This window comes from Nannobrachium achirus (assembly GCF_963921795.1).
Source record: "Nannobrachium achirus genome assembly, chromosome: 11".
NCBI lineage: Eukaryota > Metazoa > Chordata > Actinopteri > Myctophiformes > Myctophidae > Nannobrachium > Nannobrachium achirus.
This window is the reverse complement of record NC_137820.1, coordinates 21041401-21056576: the sequence shown is the minus strand read 5'-3', so window position 1 is coordinate 21056576 and position 15176 is coordinate 21041401. Positions and strand designations below refer to the sequence as shown.

The 15176-nt window shown below is 43.2% G+C and overlaps 1 protein-coding gene across 1 annotated transcript in view; it reads left to right on the top strand.

The window, feature by feature from the left end:
• The window catches only part of tmem266 (transmembrane protein 266), a 53706-nt gene extending 38881 nt beyond the window's left edge, over positions 1-14825 (top strand). The window contains exons 6-11 of the mRNA XM_080736450.1: positions 1892-1948; positions 2583-2721; positions 4312-4427; positions 10242-10434; positions 12913-12975; positions 13085-14825. Of these exons, the coding sequence (XP_080592576.1) occupies positions 1892-1948; positions 2583-2721; positions 4312-4427; positions 10242-10434; positions 12913-12975; positions 13085-13725 (1209 nt within the window). The 3' untranslated portion in view covers positions 13726-14825. The remainder of the gene's footprint in view (positions 1-1891; positions 1949-2582; positions 2722-4311; positions 4428-10241; positions 10435-12912; positions 12976-13084) is intronic.
• Positions 14826-15176: the final 351 nt, after the last annotated feature.

Genomic DNA, 15176 nt, shown 5'->3' with positions numbered 1-15176 from the left:
TTTGAATGACACTATAACAGGGGTCTTCAACAGGGGGTCCGGGACCCCTAGGGGGTCCTCAGAGTTAGTTTTTTTTCCCCCTCCTTTTTTAACCACTCGAACCTTAGTGTCCATATTCTGAGAACATTAGCCAAAATAGCAGATCTACAAGCTCACAACGCCTCGCAGCGCAAGGCGTTGTGAGCTTGTAGATCGGCTATTTTTGGCAAAGAGCTCTGGTGTAGAGGGGAACAAGAGCAAACTAAGAACATAGTGAAAGGTCAAGTTTATTAAGTATTGATGGTTCAAGTGGTTAAATATCTGAAAACACAAATTGACATGAATCCAAAATACACTGATGATTGTGCCGTCAAACAATGAAACTATATGGAATCTCTGAAAAGGTTGTGGGGGTCCCTGCTTCATCTCTCTCTCAACAAAGGGGTCCTTGGCCTGAAAACGTTGAAGACCCCTGCACTATAACATTAATTTTAAAACCTGATAGAAAAGGTTGAGAACGACTGTCTTGCGTCCATACTGAACGCTAGTGTGTTAACTCTGGTCTAGTTGGCGTTTTATTTATCATTAAAAGCGAACCCCTTAGTGATTCATTTTTAACACATGTAGCACAGTAAAATCCTCAGTGTTTATTTATCAATTTGTAACTCTGAGAATGTAATGTAACCAAAATCGACCCACTGGTTACATTTATACACATTTATACACTGTTTTACAGCGATGGTGGGAAACAGTGGGGGTGGTAGTTTTTGCTCCGTTGCAGCCTTGAATATCTGAAGGGAAGATGGGGGAGTGTAAGGGGGGAGCAGGAGAGAGAGAGGGGGGGGGGGCAGAGAGAGAACAAGAGAGCGTTTGCCCTCCGCAGTCCCCGTTGCATCAGCAGAAGGAATAGAATGCTGTGCCTCTTAATTGTCTGGATGAAAGTACCGCTGTGCCGCTTGTGATGTGTGTATGAATATGATGTCATTGATGAATTACCGGCGGAGAAGTGACAGAAAACTGAATCGCTAAAACGCAACTCACTTTTGCTGAGATGTTCAGATTTTCTTTTCTTTTTGCTTTTTATTTCATGCGAGTTGAGGGGAATTAACTGAAGGAAGTATGAATCCAGAAGTGGACAGTAACAAAGTACATTTACTTGAGTACCATACTTTGTACATTTTTTGAGTACTTTACATGAATATTTGTATTTTTGGATACTTAGGACTTTCATTCCACTACATTTCAAAGTCAAATATTGTACTTTTGACTTTTTTTTTTTTTTTTACAATTTTAGGAAGAGAAAATTATGAATTAACTACTGAAGTCCTAAATGTAGTGAAAATAGACGATTTACACACTCACAATGCATCGTCATGCAACATTTTGTGAGCTTGTAGATTCATAGTTTCACTATTGTTAATATTTTTTGAAAGGTTCTCGAAAGTCTTTGAACATTTTGGGGGAAATTTCAATACAGCATTGATATTAAAGAGAAAATGCATTTTGTTTTGTAATTTGTACTTTTGGGCACAGCAACTTTCAGTTGTAGTTATAATATTATTTCACCAGTACTGGGGTTGAATACTTTGTCCACCACTATGGTGCCATCATTTCTTGATTGATCTCACTCAATGTTTTTTTTTCTGTTCTTTAAGCCTTATTTATACTTAGTTCCGTGCCGTTATCTCAGCTAGAAAATGGCCGATATACAAGCTCACAACGCATTGAAACATGACACGTTGTGACCTTGTAGATCAGCTATTTTCAGCACAAGACACGATGTGCAACCAGGTATAAATCAAGCTTTACCTCCTCCTCCTTGAACCCCCCCCCCCCCCCCCCCACTCCACCCTCCCCCCTCCAACCCCCCACCCACCTCCTCTCGCTCCCTCTCCATCTCTGGGTGTCTCAGACGGTGTTCAGGATCGTGGTGCTGGGGATATGGGATTACATCGAGAACAAAGTGGAGGTAAGCTCCCCGGGGTCCCATTAGTCTTGAGGTTAGGCCCCCCTTCCACTGCAGTGTCATTCCCTCAATGTCATACCTCAGCGGAGCAACTTGGAGATTGTGGAGTAGACGAAGGAATTGCCTTTGTGTGTGTGTGTGTGTGTGTGTGTGTGTGTGTATGTGTGTGTGTGGGTGTGTGGGTGTGTGTGTGCGTGCGTTTGTGGGTCTGTCTGTCTGTCTGTGTGCACATGCATGCACACGCAACCTCAGGGACGTGCAGAGAATGTTGGAGAGGCAGGGGCAAAAATGTCTAAAAGGGCCTTTTGGTGGAAATATCGAAAATAGCAGACCTGCTATATATCGCGCTGCGACGCGTTGTGAGCTATTTTCGATGTGTGATACCACACTGAACTAAGCATAATCAAGTCAATATTGGAGATGAGGCGTAATGGCATGGATTTCAGGTATGTCATGGAAAGGAGGCATTTGCATTTTCTTTCACCATAGTAAAAACTGCATTCATGGTCTGGGGAGGGCACTTTTTAGTACAGATGGATAAAAGGGCAGGGGCTCAACCCCCCTTTGATGTCTATGTGTGCGTTCATAAGCCCGGTTACATTTGTGTATGCGTACATGATCTATTTTCTTTGTCCAGGTGTTTGACGGCGCCGTCATTGTTCTCTCGCTGGCCCCCATGGTGGCCTCCACGGTGGCCAACGGACCCAGCAGTCCCTGGGATGCCATCGGCCTCATCATCACCCTGCGCATCTGGAGGGTCAAGAGGATCATCGACGGTGAGGCTGAGGAGGGTGGTTGGATGGCTGGGAGAGGTGGTGGTGGGTGGGTGCTGGGAGCAATATCCTCTGCATCCTGTCCTTTGCTGTAAGGCAGGGGCGGGCAACTTTGATGATGGCGAGGGCCACTATATTTCCACCTTCACTCCAGAGGGCCACATTGCATATTGCTACGTCCTACTTTGTCATTCTAGTATCTCATACAAAAGAAGCAAAAATAGATCTACAAGCTCAAAACGCATCGCAGTTTTGCTTATTTTGAATTGGAAACCTGAATTATTTTTTGTAATTTTTTAATCGGAATCCTGAAATGTAACATATTTATTTAATTTCAAACACATTTAGTTATATATTCAGGTTGACTCTATGAACCTAAATACAAATACCTACATTGGACATAAAATAATACATTTTATTACTAATATACTAGTCATTAAGCTACTAATATAGACTGACAGAATTAAAGCAGGTCATGTTTGGAATTGTAACAAATAATATATCAGTATTCCGGTATTAACCTGCGGGCCGCATTAAGTGAAGGTGAGGGCCGCATGTGGCCCCCGGGCCGCCAGTTGCCCATGTATGCTGTAAGGTCACAAAGACAGATACTGCAGTACGGCCTCTGCAGTGATCGGCTCCCCTCCTCCGTTATCATTATTTCACCCCATAGTTTCACAGTGTTTTCGTGGGGCGTCCCCCCGGAGAGCGATTCTTTGAGTGAAGCCACCTATCCATCCAGTGCACTCTACCATACAGCCATGGCGATGCTATTTTACATACACATGCCTATGGGTCATTTTCTGTGCTGGCTGCCGAGAAGCATGCGAGTTTCAGCCCTCAGATCATTTCAGCTGCATTGCTCCACCTTGTGGCGTTTGAATGGACATGCTCAAGGGAATGTAGAATAAAAGATGAGTTGAATTTCATATGAAGTGACTCCATTGTTTTCTCACTCAACAGTAAACAAACCAACATAAAGTTTAAGTGTACTATAGAGGGTATCTGCACATTTCTAAAGTGACAATTTAAGGCCTTTTTAATACCTCTAGTCTAAAATGACAAATTAAACATTGGCCAAACTGTCAAATATTAGAGGCAGACATATTGTGAAAATAGCCGATATACATGCTCACAACGCCTCGCGTTGCGAGGCGTTATGAGCATGTAGATCTGCTATTTTCACAATAGAACCGTGTTATAGGAAATGTAATGCCTCACCTTAGTACTCGTCAGGGTGGGGTGGGGTGGGGGGGGGGGGGGGGGTTCAAATATGATTATCAAATATGATTATTTTGGGGGTCACGGCCTGAACCACTGGTGTAGACGAACGCTGGGCTGATACTAAATGACGATGGATTGGTATGAATCTGTTAAACTGAAAAGGCACTGCGGTGTAAGCAGTGGTACTCTCCACTAATTCCTTCAAACTAAGTTGGAACTCATTTACAAGCACAAAACATGTACATCCAATCGACTATCTTCTTCAGGAAATGCCACCATGTGACAGAGCTTCAGTTCAGAGCTGAACCGCAGTGTGTGTTGTCGTGGATGATGGATCTATCAATGTCACGTTGTGTCCTGTCATTCCAGCCTATGTGCTGCAAGTGAAGGTGGAGATGGAACTGGAGATCCAGCAGTACGAGAAGGCCAAGGCGGTGAGAGAAGAGCAGCTTGACCGCCTCACCCAGATCTGCCAGGAACAGGCAGTATGTCCTCTTCCCTCTCAATTTACTGCCTGTCTTTCTAAATCACCATGCAGTCATCTTGTCATGTCAGCATCTAACCACAAGAGGGCAGCAAATTACCAGGGAGAAAGACTATGTGTAAACAATAAAATGAAAATAAATAATTAACAGACTTTATAAGTGATGCTGTAGATTCGTCATAGCCACATTCATATTCCCCCAATAATATCCTGTGTTTATATCGTCAAACAAATGAGGACTTATTGTATAAATTACTATGAATAGAGTGGAATTATTGCACAAATTATTTACTCTAGCTGCAGAGTAGTGGTCTATATCAGGGGTCTTCAACATTTTCAGGCCAAGGACCCCTTAGTCAAGTGAGAGATGAAGCAGGGACCCCCCACAACCCATAGTTACCATATAGTTTAGTTTCATTGTTTGAAAGCACAACCCAAAATACACTGATGTGTATTTTGGGTTCATGTAAATTTGTGTTTCCAGATATTTGAACCGTCAATACCTTTCATCTGTACTTAGTCTGCTCTTTTTCCCTTCTACACCAAACCTCTTTGCCAAAAATAGCTGATATTTTTGGCTAAAGTTCTGAGAATATGGAGGCTAGGGTTCAAGTGGTTAATATAGAAAAGGAGAAAAAAAGCTTCTATCACACAAAGATCTGGATGACCCCCTTTAGTAACTCTGATGACCCTCTAGGGATCCCCCTGTTGAAGACCCCTGGTTCCCATGCTGGCCCAGGATAAATAAAATGTAAAATGTATGGCATGTCATTCAAAGGTCAGCTGTGATGCAGAATGTGTATATGTAATATGCATTAATACAGTGCTTCTAAAACTTTTTTGACTTCTGTACACCGTTTTCTGAATCCAAGTAACCCCTTTAACAGACTACTGCATACATACAAAATATTGACATCGAAAATCAAATTTTGATGCCAGTTGCGCTAGTCAAGGTCGTTTTAAAACTTAAGAAAATCATTAGGTTCACATAAAGTTTCTTAAAGTTTCATAATTCAATACAACAGTATTTTTATTTCAGTCAGATAACTCACGAATAGAATGAACCAATATATATTATAGAATGTGAATACAAGTGCAAAAATAATATTTTATCTTGGCGTTCAGGCTCTGCTAATTTTTTTCTCCCTGCTCAGCACAATTAGACAACCATCATGGGAGATAGATAATACAATAACAACCCCTCCATGGGGAACAGAATTAATAGCAGAGCCCACTGGTGGTGCTGGGGTGGCGGTGGGAGCAAACAGCACATAACAAGCCAGGGACGCATACTAGGGCATTCACCAAATATTCAAATATTCGAATATTCGAATATTCGAATATCAAAGTCACTATTCGACGTTGTTCACCGAAGTTGAATATTCGCTTATTTTATTATTTTATTGTTTTCTCTTTAAAAAAATAATATAGTTTTGCCCCCGGTGGATGAATTTGTTAATGCTCTATACCAGGAGTTCTGAAACCTTTTTAGGCTGTGACCTGCAAAATAAACATATTTGAACTGGGGACCCCCACCCTGACAAGCACTTGGAATTGTAGGTATTACATTTAATGTGACTTGGTTCCGCAAATAACTATTGTGAAAATAGCAGATCTACATGCTCACAACGCCTCGCGTTGCGAGGCGTTGGCTATTTTCACAATGTTCGCCTCTTGCTGACTTAATATTTGGCCAGTCCTGTCGAATATTCAATTATTCGAATACTTTGAGGTCGAATAATTCGAATACTAAAAATCACTATTCGTGAATGCCCTAACGCATACGCAGACGGAGTGCAGGATGAACACAAACTTGGGTGACCTTGAATAACCCACCCAATTGGGCAACTTGATTGTGACGTCAGCGTATGACGTATGGGTCTTGTGCAACACTGTACACCCACATAGTAATGTACATGGTGTGAAACCTCTACGTATCATTTTATCTTTTCCATTTTCAACTTTCTTTCATGTACCCCCTATGTACCCCCATTTAAGAAACACTGCGTTAATATATCCAACAAGTACAGCAGGCTGTATATAGCCACATAGATAATGTACTGTACATTTCTGATATAATGTCCCATAGGGATTAGTGGTCTAGACATTTGACTCTCGGTGCAGAGCTTCTGTGTTCAAATCTCACTCCTCCTATGTTGCTGTTTTACTTTTACATTTCTTTCAAGGTTAAAATATAAAAGAGTTAGTCAAAAGCACTAGAAAATGCATCTAGTGGACTAAAAATCAGAGTTCTCGTACAGATCATTGTTGTTGCTTTTCAAGGTTAAAATACAAAAGAACTATTCAAAGCACCAGATAAAGTCTGCTGTGGGAGATGGTGTAGTGGTTTAAACATCAGACTCTGAATGCAAAGGTCGCATGTTCAAATCCATTCATGTAGTGCTTTGACTTTTTCAAGGCTAAAATAGAAGAGAACAACTCAAAAGCACCAGGAGATACCTGTTGAGGGCCCAAAGGTGCCTTGGCTCAATGGTATGGTCGCTTGATCGGTTGTCCCTGTTACAGGCAGGTTTCAGACAGGTTCAAGTCCCATGCCCAAGGTACACGGAGGACCATCGTGGAGGGGTGTCCCTCCCCCTGTTTCCTGAGAGCTAAAGGTGGGGGGTTATATCTGAAAGAACTCTGTCCAACAGAAATTTTACAGAAAAGAAATTCTGATCTACATGCCCTGAGTCCACTGGAAGAGTTTGAGAAAATGTAGACAATTTTAGCCTTAAAAAGGTCAATGTATTCCAGAGATGGACTGTAGGTTGAGTGGGATTTGAACATGGAACCTCATAGCTGTGAGTCTGAGCATTAGACCATTAGGCCACCTCTCACTATAGATGTGTTCTGGTGCTTTTGAGTACTTATTTTGTATTTTAACCTTGAAAAGATCCAAGTATTAGAGCAGCAATTAGTAAGGTGACTGGGTTTTGAACACAGAACCTCTGCATCTAAAGTCTAATCTTTAGACCACTACACCATCTCCAACCTACAAAATGTCAGGTGCTTTTGAGTAATTCTTTTGTACTTTCCCCATGAAAATGTCAAAGTAAAACAGCAATGTAGGAGGTAGGAGGATTGAGATTTGTACATGGAACATCAGCAATGAGAGTCTGATCTTTAGACCACTACTCCATCTCTCACCAACTTTTGGGTGCTCTTGAGTCATTCTTTTGTATTTGAACCTTGAAAAGGTTCAAATACAAAATAATTACTCAAAAGCACCAGAAGCCATCAATGTTGAGAGATGGTCTAGACAATTGACTCTCGGTGCAGAGTTTCTGTGTTCAAATCTCACTCTTCCTATGTTGCTGTTTTACTTTTACATTTCTTTCCAGGTTAAAATATAAAAGAGTTAGTCAAAAGCACTAGAAAATGCATCTAGTGCTCTAAAAATCAGAGTTCTCGTACAGATCATTGTTGTTGCTTTTCAAGGTTAAAATACAAAAGAAGTATTCAAAGCACCAGATAAAGTCTGCTGTGGGAGATGGTGTAGTGGTTTAAACATCAGACTCCAAATGCAGAGGTCACATGTTCAAATCCATTCATGTAGTGCTTTGACCTTTTCAAGGCTAAAATAGAAGAGAACAACTCAAAAGCACCAGGAGATACCTGTTGAGGGCCCAAAGGTGCCATGGCTCAATGGTATGGTCGCTTGATCGGTTGTCCCTGTTACAGGCAGGTTTCAGACAGGTTCAAGTCCCATGCCCAAGGTACACAGAGGACCATCGTGGAAGGGTGTCCCTCCCCCTGTTTCCTGAGAGCTAAAGGTGGGGGGTTATATCTGAAAGAACTCTGTCCAACAGAAATTTTACAGAAAGTAAATTCTTACCTACCTACATGCCTTGAGACCACTGGAAGAATTTGAGAAAATGTAGACAATTTTAGCCTTAAAAAGGTCAATGTACTCCAGAGATGGACTGTAGGTTGAGTGGGATTTAAACATGGAACCTCGTAGCTGTGAGTCTGAGCATTAGACCATTAGGCCACCTCTCACTTGGTGCTTTTGAGTACTTATGTTGTATTGAAAAGATCCAAGTATTAGAGCAGCAATTAGTAGGGTGACTGGGTTTTGAACACAGAAACTCTACATCTAAAGTCTAATCTTTAGACCACTACACCATCTCCAACCTACAAAGTGTCAGGTGCTTTTGAGTAATTATTTTGTACTTTACCCATGAAAATGTCAAAGTAAAACAGCAATGTAGGAGGATTGAGATTTGTACATGGAACATCAGCAATGAAAGTCTGATCTTTAGACCACTACTCCATCTCTCACTAAACTTTTGAGTGCTCTAGAGTCATTCTTTTGTATTTGAACCTTGAAAAGGTTAAAATACAAAATAATTACTCAAAAGTACCAGGAGCCATCAGGGGTGTCCAAACGTTTTTCAAATGGGGCCACATTAGAAAATATTAAAACACCCAAGGGCCGACTATATCTCCTGACATAATGTACTTTGGTGGGACCATAACAAAGTAACATATATGCATCGTAATTAAAATATTTTCATCAATATCTAACAGGTGTGTGCTCTGAACAAAACACAAATAACTCACATTACCAAATGTAACCAGACGTGCAAGGTAAAAAAAATACAATAAAATAGCCTTTCTTTGACCCCTTCAGAATGAGACAACAGGAAACAAGGAATCCTGAGAAATCATACTCTGGGAAAATATTCTTGTTTGACCGTGCTGGCGGGCCGTTTATAATACAATTTAGGAATGAAGCCGCGGGCCGTATAAAATGTGTCCTCTGGCCGCATTTGGCCCCCGGGCCACACCCCTGGGTTAAATTAACTTGCGTTTCAATGGGTGCGTTCGGAAATGCGCACTCAACGCACTGGTGTGCCATGTTGTCGTTCGTTTATTCGGTGCACTTGGTGCGTTGTTGTTCGGAAATCCAGTGCGCGGTGCACCGGTGTGCTGAGTGCACGCACTCACCAACCCTACTCAGAAGATGGGGTTTGACGGTGTGGTGCGTCAGTTCGGTGTTTTGATTGGTTGGTTTTCATGGCCATGTCTCGAGCGCTTCTCAGCTGTGATTGTGAACAATGGAGGAAATGACCGCAAAATGCAGCATTTGCAGCTTCGTTGGTCGTTTGGGCTTGATAGTTTCACACACATCAACGTGTAAACTAACAGCAGGTATGCCAATGTTAGGGATTACATATCCTTTCAATATCAATTGAATTAACGTTACGTTAGCAACTGCTGCTTTTCAGAAAGTTTACCTTCAGAGTTCAGAGTGTAAAAGCGCACAACTGTCTCTTAACTGGTCGTTCGTAAATAAAGGCTCTTTTCCACCGGCAGCAAACGATGACGATAACGATTTAAAAAAGTGGGTTTTCAATTGAAGTGGATCGGCAGCATCCACCCAACACCGATAAAGACAACGATAGCCGACAACTACATCGTTAGGATCAACAACGATGTGGTTAAGATCACAGTGATATGGAACTGGGTCTCTGAGAAACAGCTCGCGATGCACTCTGCGCAAGCGGCTGTTAATTGGCGCCTCTTCACATTGATGTCCGATAACTTTATCAGACATCAATGTGAAGGCATAATTATCGCTGTGATATTTTATGGCTATTGTCATCGTTATCGCTGCCGGTGGAAAAGGGCCTTAAGCCACACTGAATGCACTCTCCAACGTCACGCCCACTGCACTCACTACACTGAGCACACACCCGGTGCGGGTTTCCGAACGCACCCAATGTGTCATGAATGATCGGTTCATATCTCCACCCTCTCTCTCTCTCTCTCTGACACAGTGTCTCTCTCCCCCCTCTCATCCTGTCAGTTTGAGATCAGGCAGCTGCGAGCCCACCTGGCCCAGCAGGACCTGGACCTGGTGGCGGAGCGGGAGGCGGCCATGCAGATCCATCATGTGTGGGGTAAACAGAGCAGCAGCTTCCAGGAGGTGGACGGCCTGGCCCCCGGGGCCCCTGAACACCCCGCTCAGGCCAAAGCCAAGGAGCCTGGGGGTCTAGCAGGTAACAGCACGGGAACCCCCCCACATCCTGTGTATTACAGCAGGGGTTCTCAACCTTTTCGGGCCGCGACCCCCAAAATAATCATATTTTAACCGGGGACCCCCACCCTGATGATCACAAAGAGTTGAGGCATTACGTCTTGTATAACACGGTTCTATTGTGAAAATAGCAGATCTACATGCTCACAACGCCTCGCGCTGCGAGGCGTTGTGAGCATGTAGATCGGCGATTTTCACAAATTCTGCCTCTAATAGGCCTATTTGACTATTTGGACAATGTTACATGTTACAAAGGTATTAAAAGTCCTTTAATTGTCACTTTATAAATGTGCAGATACCCTCTATACACTTATACTGCAAGTTCTTTTTTTTTAACTGTTGAGTGAGAAAACAGTGTTTCAAATTAATCAAATCATCTGGGGACCCCCCCAAAATAATTTGGGTCCCGACCCACAGGTTGAGAACCACTGTATTACAGGACTAGAAGTAGTGACAATAGCAGGTCTACAAGCTCACAGCGTGGCACGCGATCTGCTGTTCTCACTAGTTTGGGTCCCCAGGCAATCTACAAGTTCTTCTTTTGGGTCTCGATCGAAAAGGTTTGGGAACCACTGTACTACTAACAGGCTGTTTGGATAGACCAAAGGTCTCTTAGCATAGTGGTTCTCAACCTGTGGGTCGGGTCCCCAAGTTATTTTTGGCGGTACCCAAATGATTGGCTTAATGTGCAACATTGTTTTCTCACTCACAGTAAACAACCCAAATAAAGTTTTAGTGTATAGAGGATATATGCACATTTTTAAAGTGACAATTTAAGGCCTTTTTAATACCTCTAAAATGACAAATTAAACATTGGCCAAATTGTCAAATATTAGAGGCAGAAATTCTGAAAATAGCAGATCTACATGCTCACAACGTGAGGCGTTGTGAGCATGTAGATCTGCTATTTACAAAACGTAATTCCTCAACTCTTTAATAGTGCTCGTCAGGGTGTGGGAGTCAAAATATGATTACCTTTTCACATCCTGAAAAGGTTGAGAACCACTGTCTTAGCACATGGGGGATATTAAAGGCCCTGCCTGCTATATCAGTCCAACATATTCCATGTTAAGTGCGGCTGTTTGAACGCACAGAGGTTCTCTGAGCCCCGGGTGATACGACTCGAGGGACTGCTTTTGAGATCTGTCAGGTAAAGGTTTTGCAATCTGCCAGTAAAAACCAACAGCCACTCGACACAATTGGGACACAAAAAACAGAATGTCATTGTCATCATTCAGAGATGGCTTTGGGGCTCAGACATATGTAATAAAGGTCAGAGGTACAGTATATATGTAAAGGTCACAATAACCTTTAGTAGCGACTAGTGTAAAATAGAAGGTCACAGCACACCGTATTAAATCATGTAACCGTATAGAATAGATCACTGCTACAGTCCCTGCAGTATTTTAAGTTGGAAGGCAGGACAGTTGATTAAAGACGGACATTACACACATACACACACAAACAGGCCCGGGCAGCGCTCAACATTCATCTCTGGATCTACACTCAAACATTCCACAGCCATACTCAGATGAATAGATGGACTATAAACCTTTCCAAACATGACAGGTCATAACTTATAGGACTTAAAGGAACAAAGCGCCGTTAGTCCCTGTGATGTCAGGGCTCAGAACGCTGAAGCCATTCCTTTATCAAAACTATAAATCCACCATGTGACATTGCCACACATCTGAGCCACCATGTGTCCAGTCTGTTATTCAGACAGCCTTTTAACCGAACCTGCTCCTCACATGCTCATGTGTTATTAATCACTCTGAGATAGTCTCTGTCACATCTTTCAGGCTGAGCGATGCCCGGGCCCCTCCCGAGACGTTCACAATATGAATATTTGAAGCACAAACATACAGTAAATGAATATAAGCCATCAGAACGCTCCGGTGGGACTTCATTCTGGATAGCACTTAACAATAATTCTTAAAGTGGACTGATTTAAGGTCAGCGAAATACACCCACCACGAGTGTTGCTGTGCTTTGGTCATTCAGGCACAGCAGGCTTTCTGCTGTCCGACTATAACCAAGTGCTATGGGTGGTAAATCATTCAACAATCTACTGTACAAAGATGTCTGAAATCCTGCGCACCCTCCGGTCATATTAATCATTGGTGAACCTATAAACACCGTGAGGAGAAGATTCATGCCCAGCTGCAAGTAACTCTGAGACAAAGTGCTGTCTTAAACAAAAGTCTAGTAGTTTAGACATGACAAAAACATGACATTTCTGTCCAGGAGACCAAATCTGATGAACATCTCACCAGACAGAAACCTCAAGTTTATAGCACTTAAGAGTAAATTTTGCTGCAACCACTCAGCGGTGTTGTGCCTTCTAGTCTCTAAATCTGAACTTACGAATACGTCAAGCTTTCACTTTTATTATGCTTGACGCAATAAGGCATTAAGTTGGCATTTTTATTTCTTCCAGATCATCTCGTTCAAGACGACATGAACAACTACATAAGCCAATACTACAGTGAGCCAAGCAGTGGTAAGAACCTGGAGTATTATTCTCTCCATTTTCACTTTCTCCCAGTATTACTGCTGTATCCCATCCATCCCAGTGTACATTAGATACTTTTTTGTTTTTTCCCATGCAGATATTGGCATCCCAGATCCAGCTGCATGTATCATCACCACTGCAGCCATCGACGTGCACCTACCTAACAACCCCAGCCAGCTGCCCTCCACGTTGGTGAGTGCCGACGCGGTGCCGTCCAGCCGCCTGCAGCGGACGGGCAGCTCAGTGAGCGAGGCCTCCACCAACGTGTCGCGCTCCAGCTTCAGTGCCCGCCAGCACAGCTTCAGCAGCCACACCCTGGGCTCCACCACGGACTGCAGCTCCACGGTGCGAGAGGCCTCCACGTCCACGGACTACAGTGGCCAGCGCTGCTACCCGCCGCCCTACAGCAGCCCCCTGGCCCTGGGCTCGCAGGGCGCCAGGGGGCATCCCTGTGCTGTGGTGCAGGAGCTGCTCTCCTCACTGTCCGAGGACTCCTGTATGGGCCAGAAGGGTCTTGACCCTGTGAACCTGAAACTGCCCAGCCCCACAGACTCCACTAAGACCAGTCCCGAGCTGGACCACCGGGTCAACATCTATAACAAGAGGAACCAGGAGAGCCGGCCCGGGCTCCACAAGCAGCCCATTATCCACATGCAAAGCCACGAGCCTCTGCTTGAGGAAAAGTACAGAATGATGGAGCCAGTGGACGCCCCAGTAAACCGCTTTTCAGAGACATAAGACAGGCCTTGAGGAGGGGGGCCTCACTCCAATTCTATGTCCCCTTGTTCTCTGGAGGCCGCTGACATCCTGTTTGTCCGACCACCCCTTAATGCTGTTAGTTTAAGGACAGTGATAAACGTTAAAAGGAAGTCCTGCACATTGCAGCTATCCAACATTGTGGCGTTTCGAGCCCATGCTCTTCTTCAGGCCGCTGTCTGAAGAAGAGCATGTGCTCAAAATGTCATGGTTGGATGTTCTAATGAATTACACCTAAGGGACCTGTACAGTGTGCAGCCCTTCCTTTTATCCTTCATGATTGTTTTCTTTGGGTTCAGCACCTGCCTTCTAATGGTTTGTGGACGTGCGTTAACTTTTGTGAACTGTTTGAGTTTAAAGACAGTGGAGTGGACACAAGGTGTCTTTGCCACAGGAGCACACAACAGGAGGTCATGGACAGACAGAAGATGGTTGATTTGTTGTCAGGCATTCGATATCTATCAGGAATTCAAATAGGAAAACAAAACGCTTCAGTGAGTATCGTGAGAACGTTATCAAAAGGAACCAGCAATGGGACTTCAGCCCAGAGTTTTCTGATGACGGGTTTGTGCATAGAATTCTGGCTTTGATGTGTTATGCTGGTCACCGGGCAGGGGATGGTGCTTTGTTCCTCTAATACACTTTGTCATTAATGGAGGCACTAGACTGATGATCATTTATTGTAAAACCAACAGCCCAGGCAGATTAATAACCCATTTAGAACGGGTACACGTTATTGTGTATCATTCATTTATGCTTTAACTATTGAAAAATAGCAGATATAGCTGCGAGCTTGTAGATCTGCTATTTTTGAAAAATCGTGAAAATTAGAATTTTGACCCGATTCTATAAGTGTCTTTTGAATCCTTCTAAGATTTTTTGAAAAACCTAAGCAATCTGGCTAGCCATCGTCAAAGAAAAGGTCCTTTTCACTTTAACTGGAGCTCAGTCTGTTCTTGAGAGACTACTATGTCAGTGGTTCTCAAACCTTTTCATGTGAAGGACCCCCAAAATGTATTTGGCCACGGACTCGCATCTCAAAATATTTAGTTCCAGGGACCACCCAGAAGCAAAATTTTAGATACAAAACGTTTGCTTTGAAAATACATATATTCAAAGATTTGCACACGTTCACGACTTTTTCAAAAATAGCAGATCTACAAGCTCGCAGCGCGGCACTCGGTGCCGCGCTGTGAGCTTGTATATCTGCTATTTTTCACTGGTTAAAGCATTCAATAATTCTAGGCCTAAATCCTAAATTAAAATGTGATTAGAGTTCACGTCTTGGTCATCAGCCTAGTCTCCACACTTACAAAGAACGGTCCTCTTTGACAGGACTGCTGCAGGGTACAATTTGATCTATGGTCAGATATTGAGCTGTGATCGCAACCTTTCTTATCTTTGTCTTTGTATAATTACCAATGCTAACATTT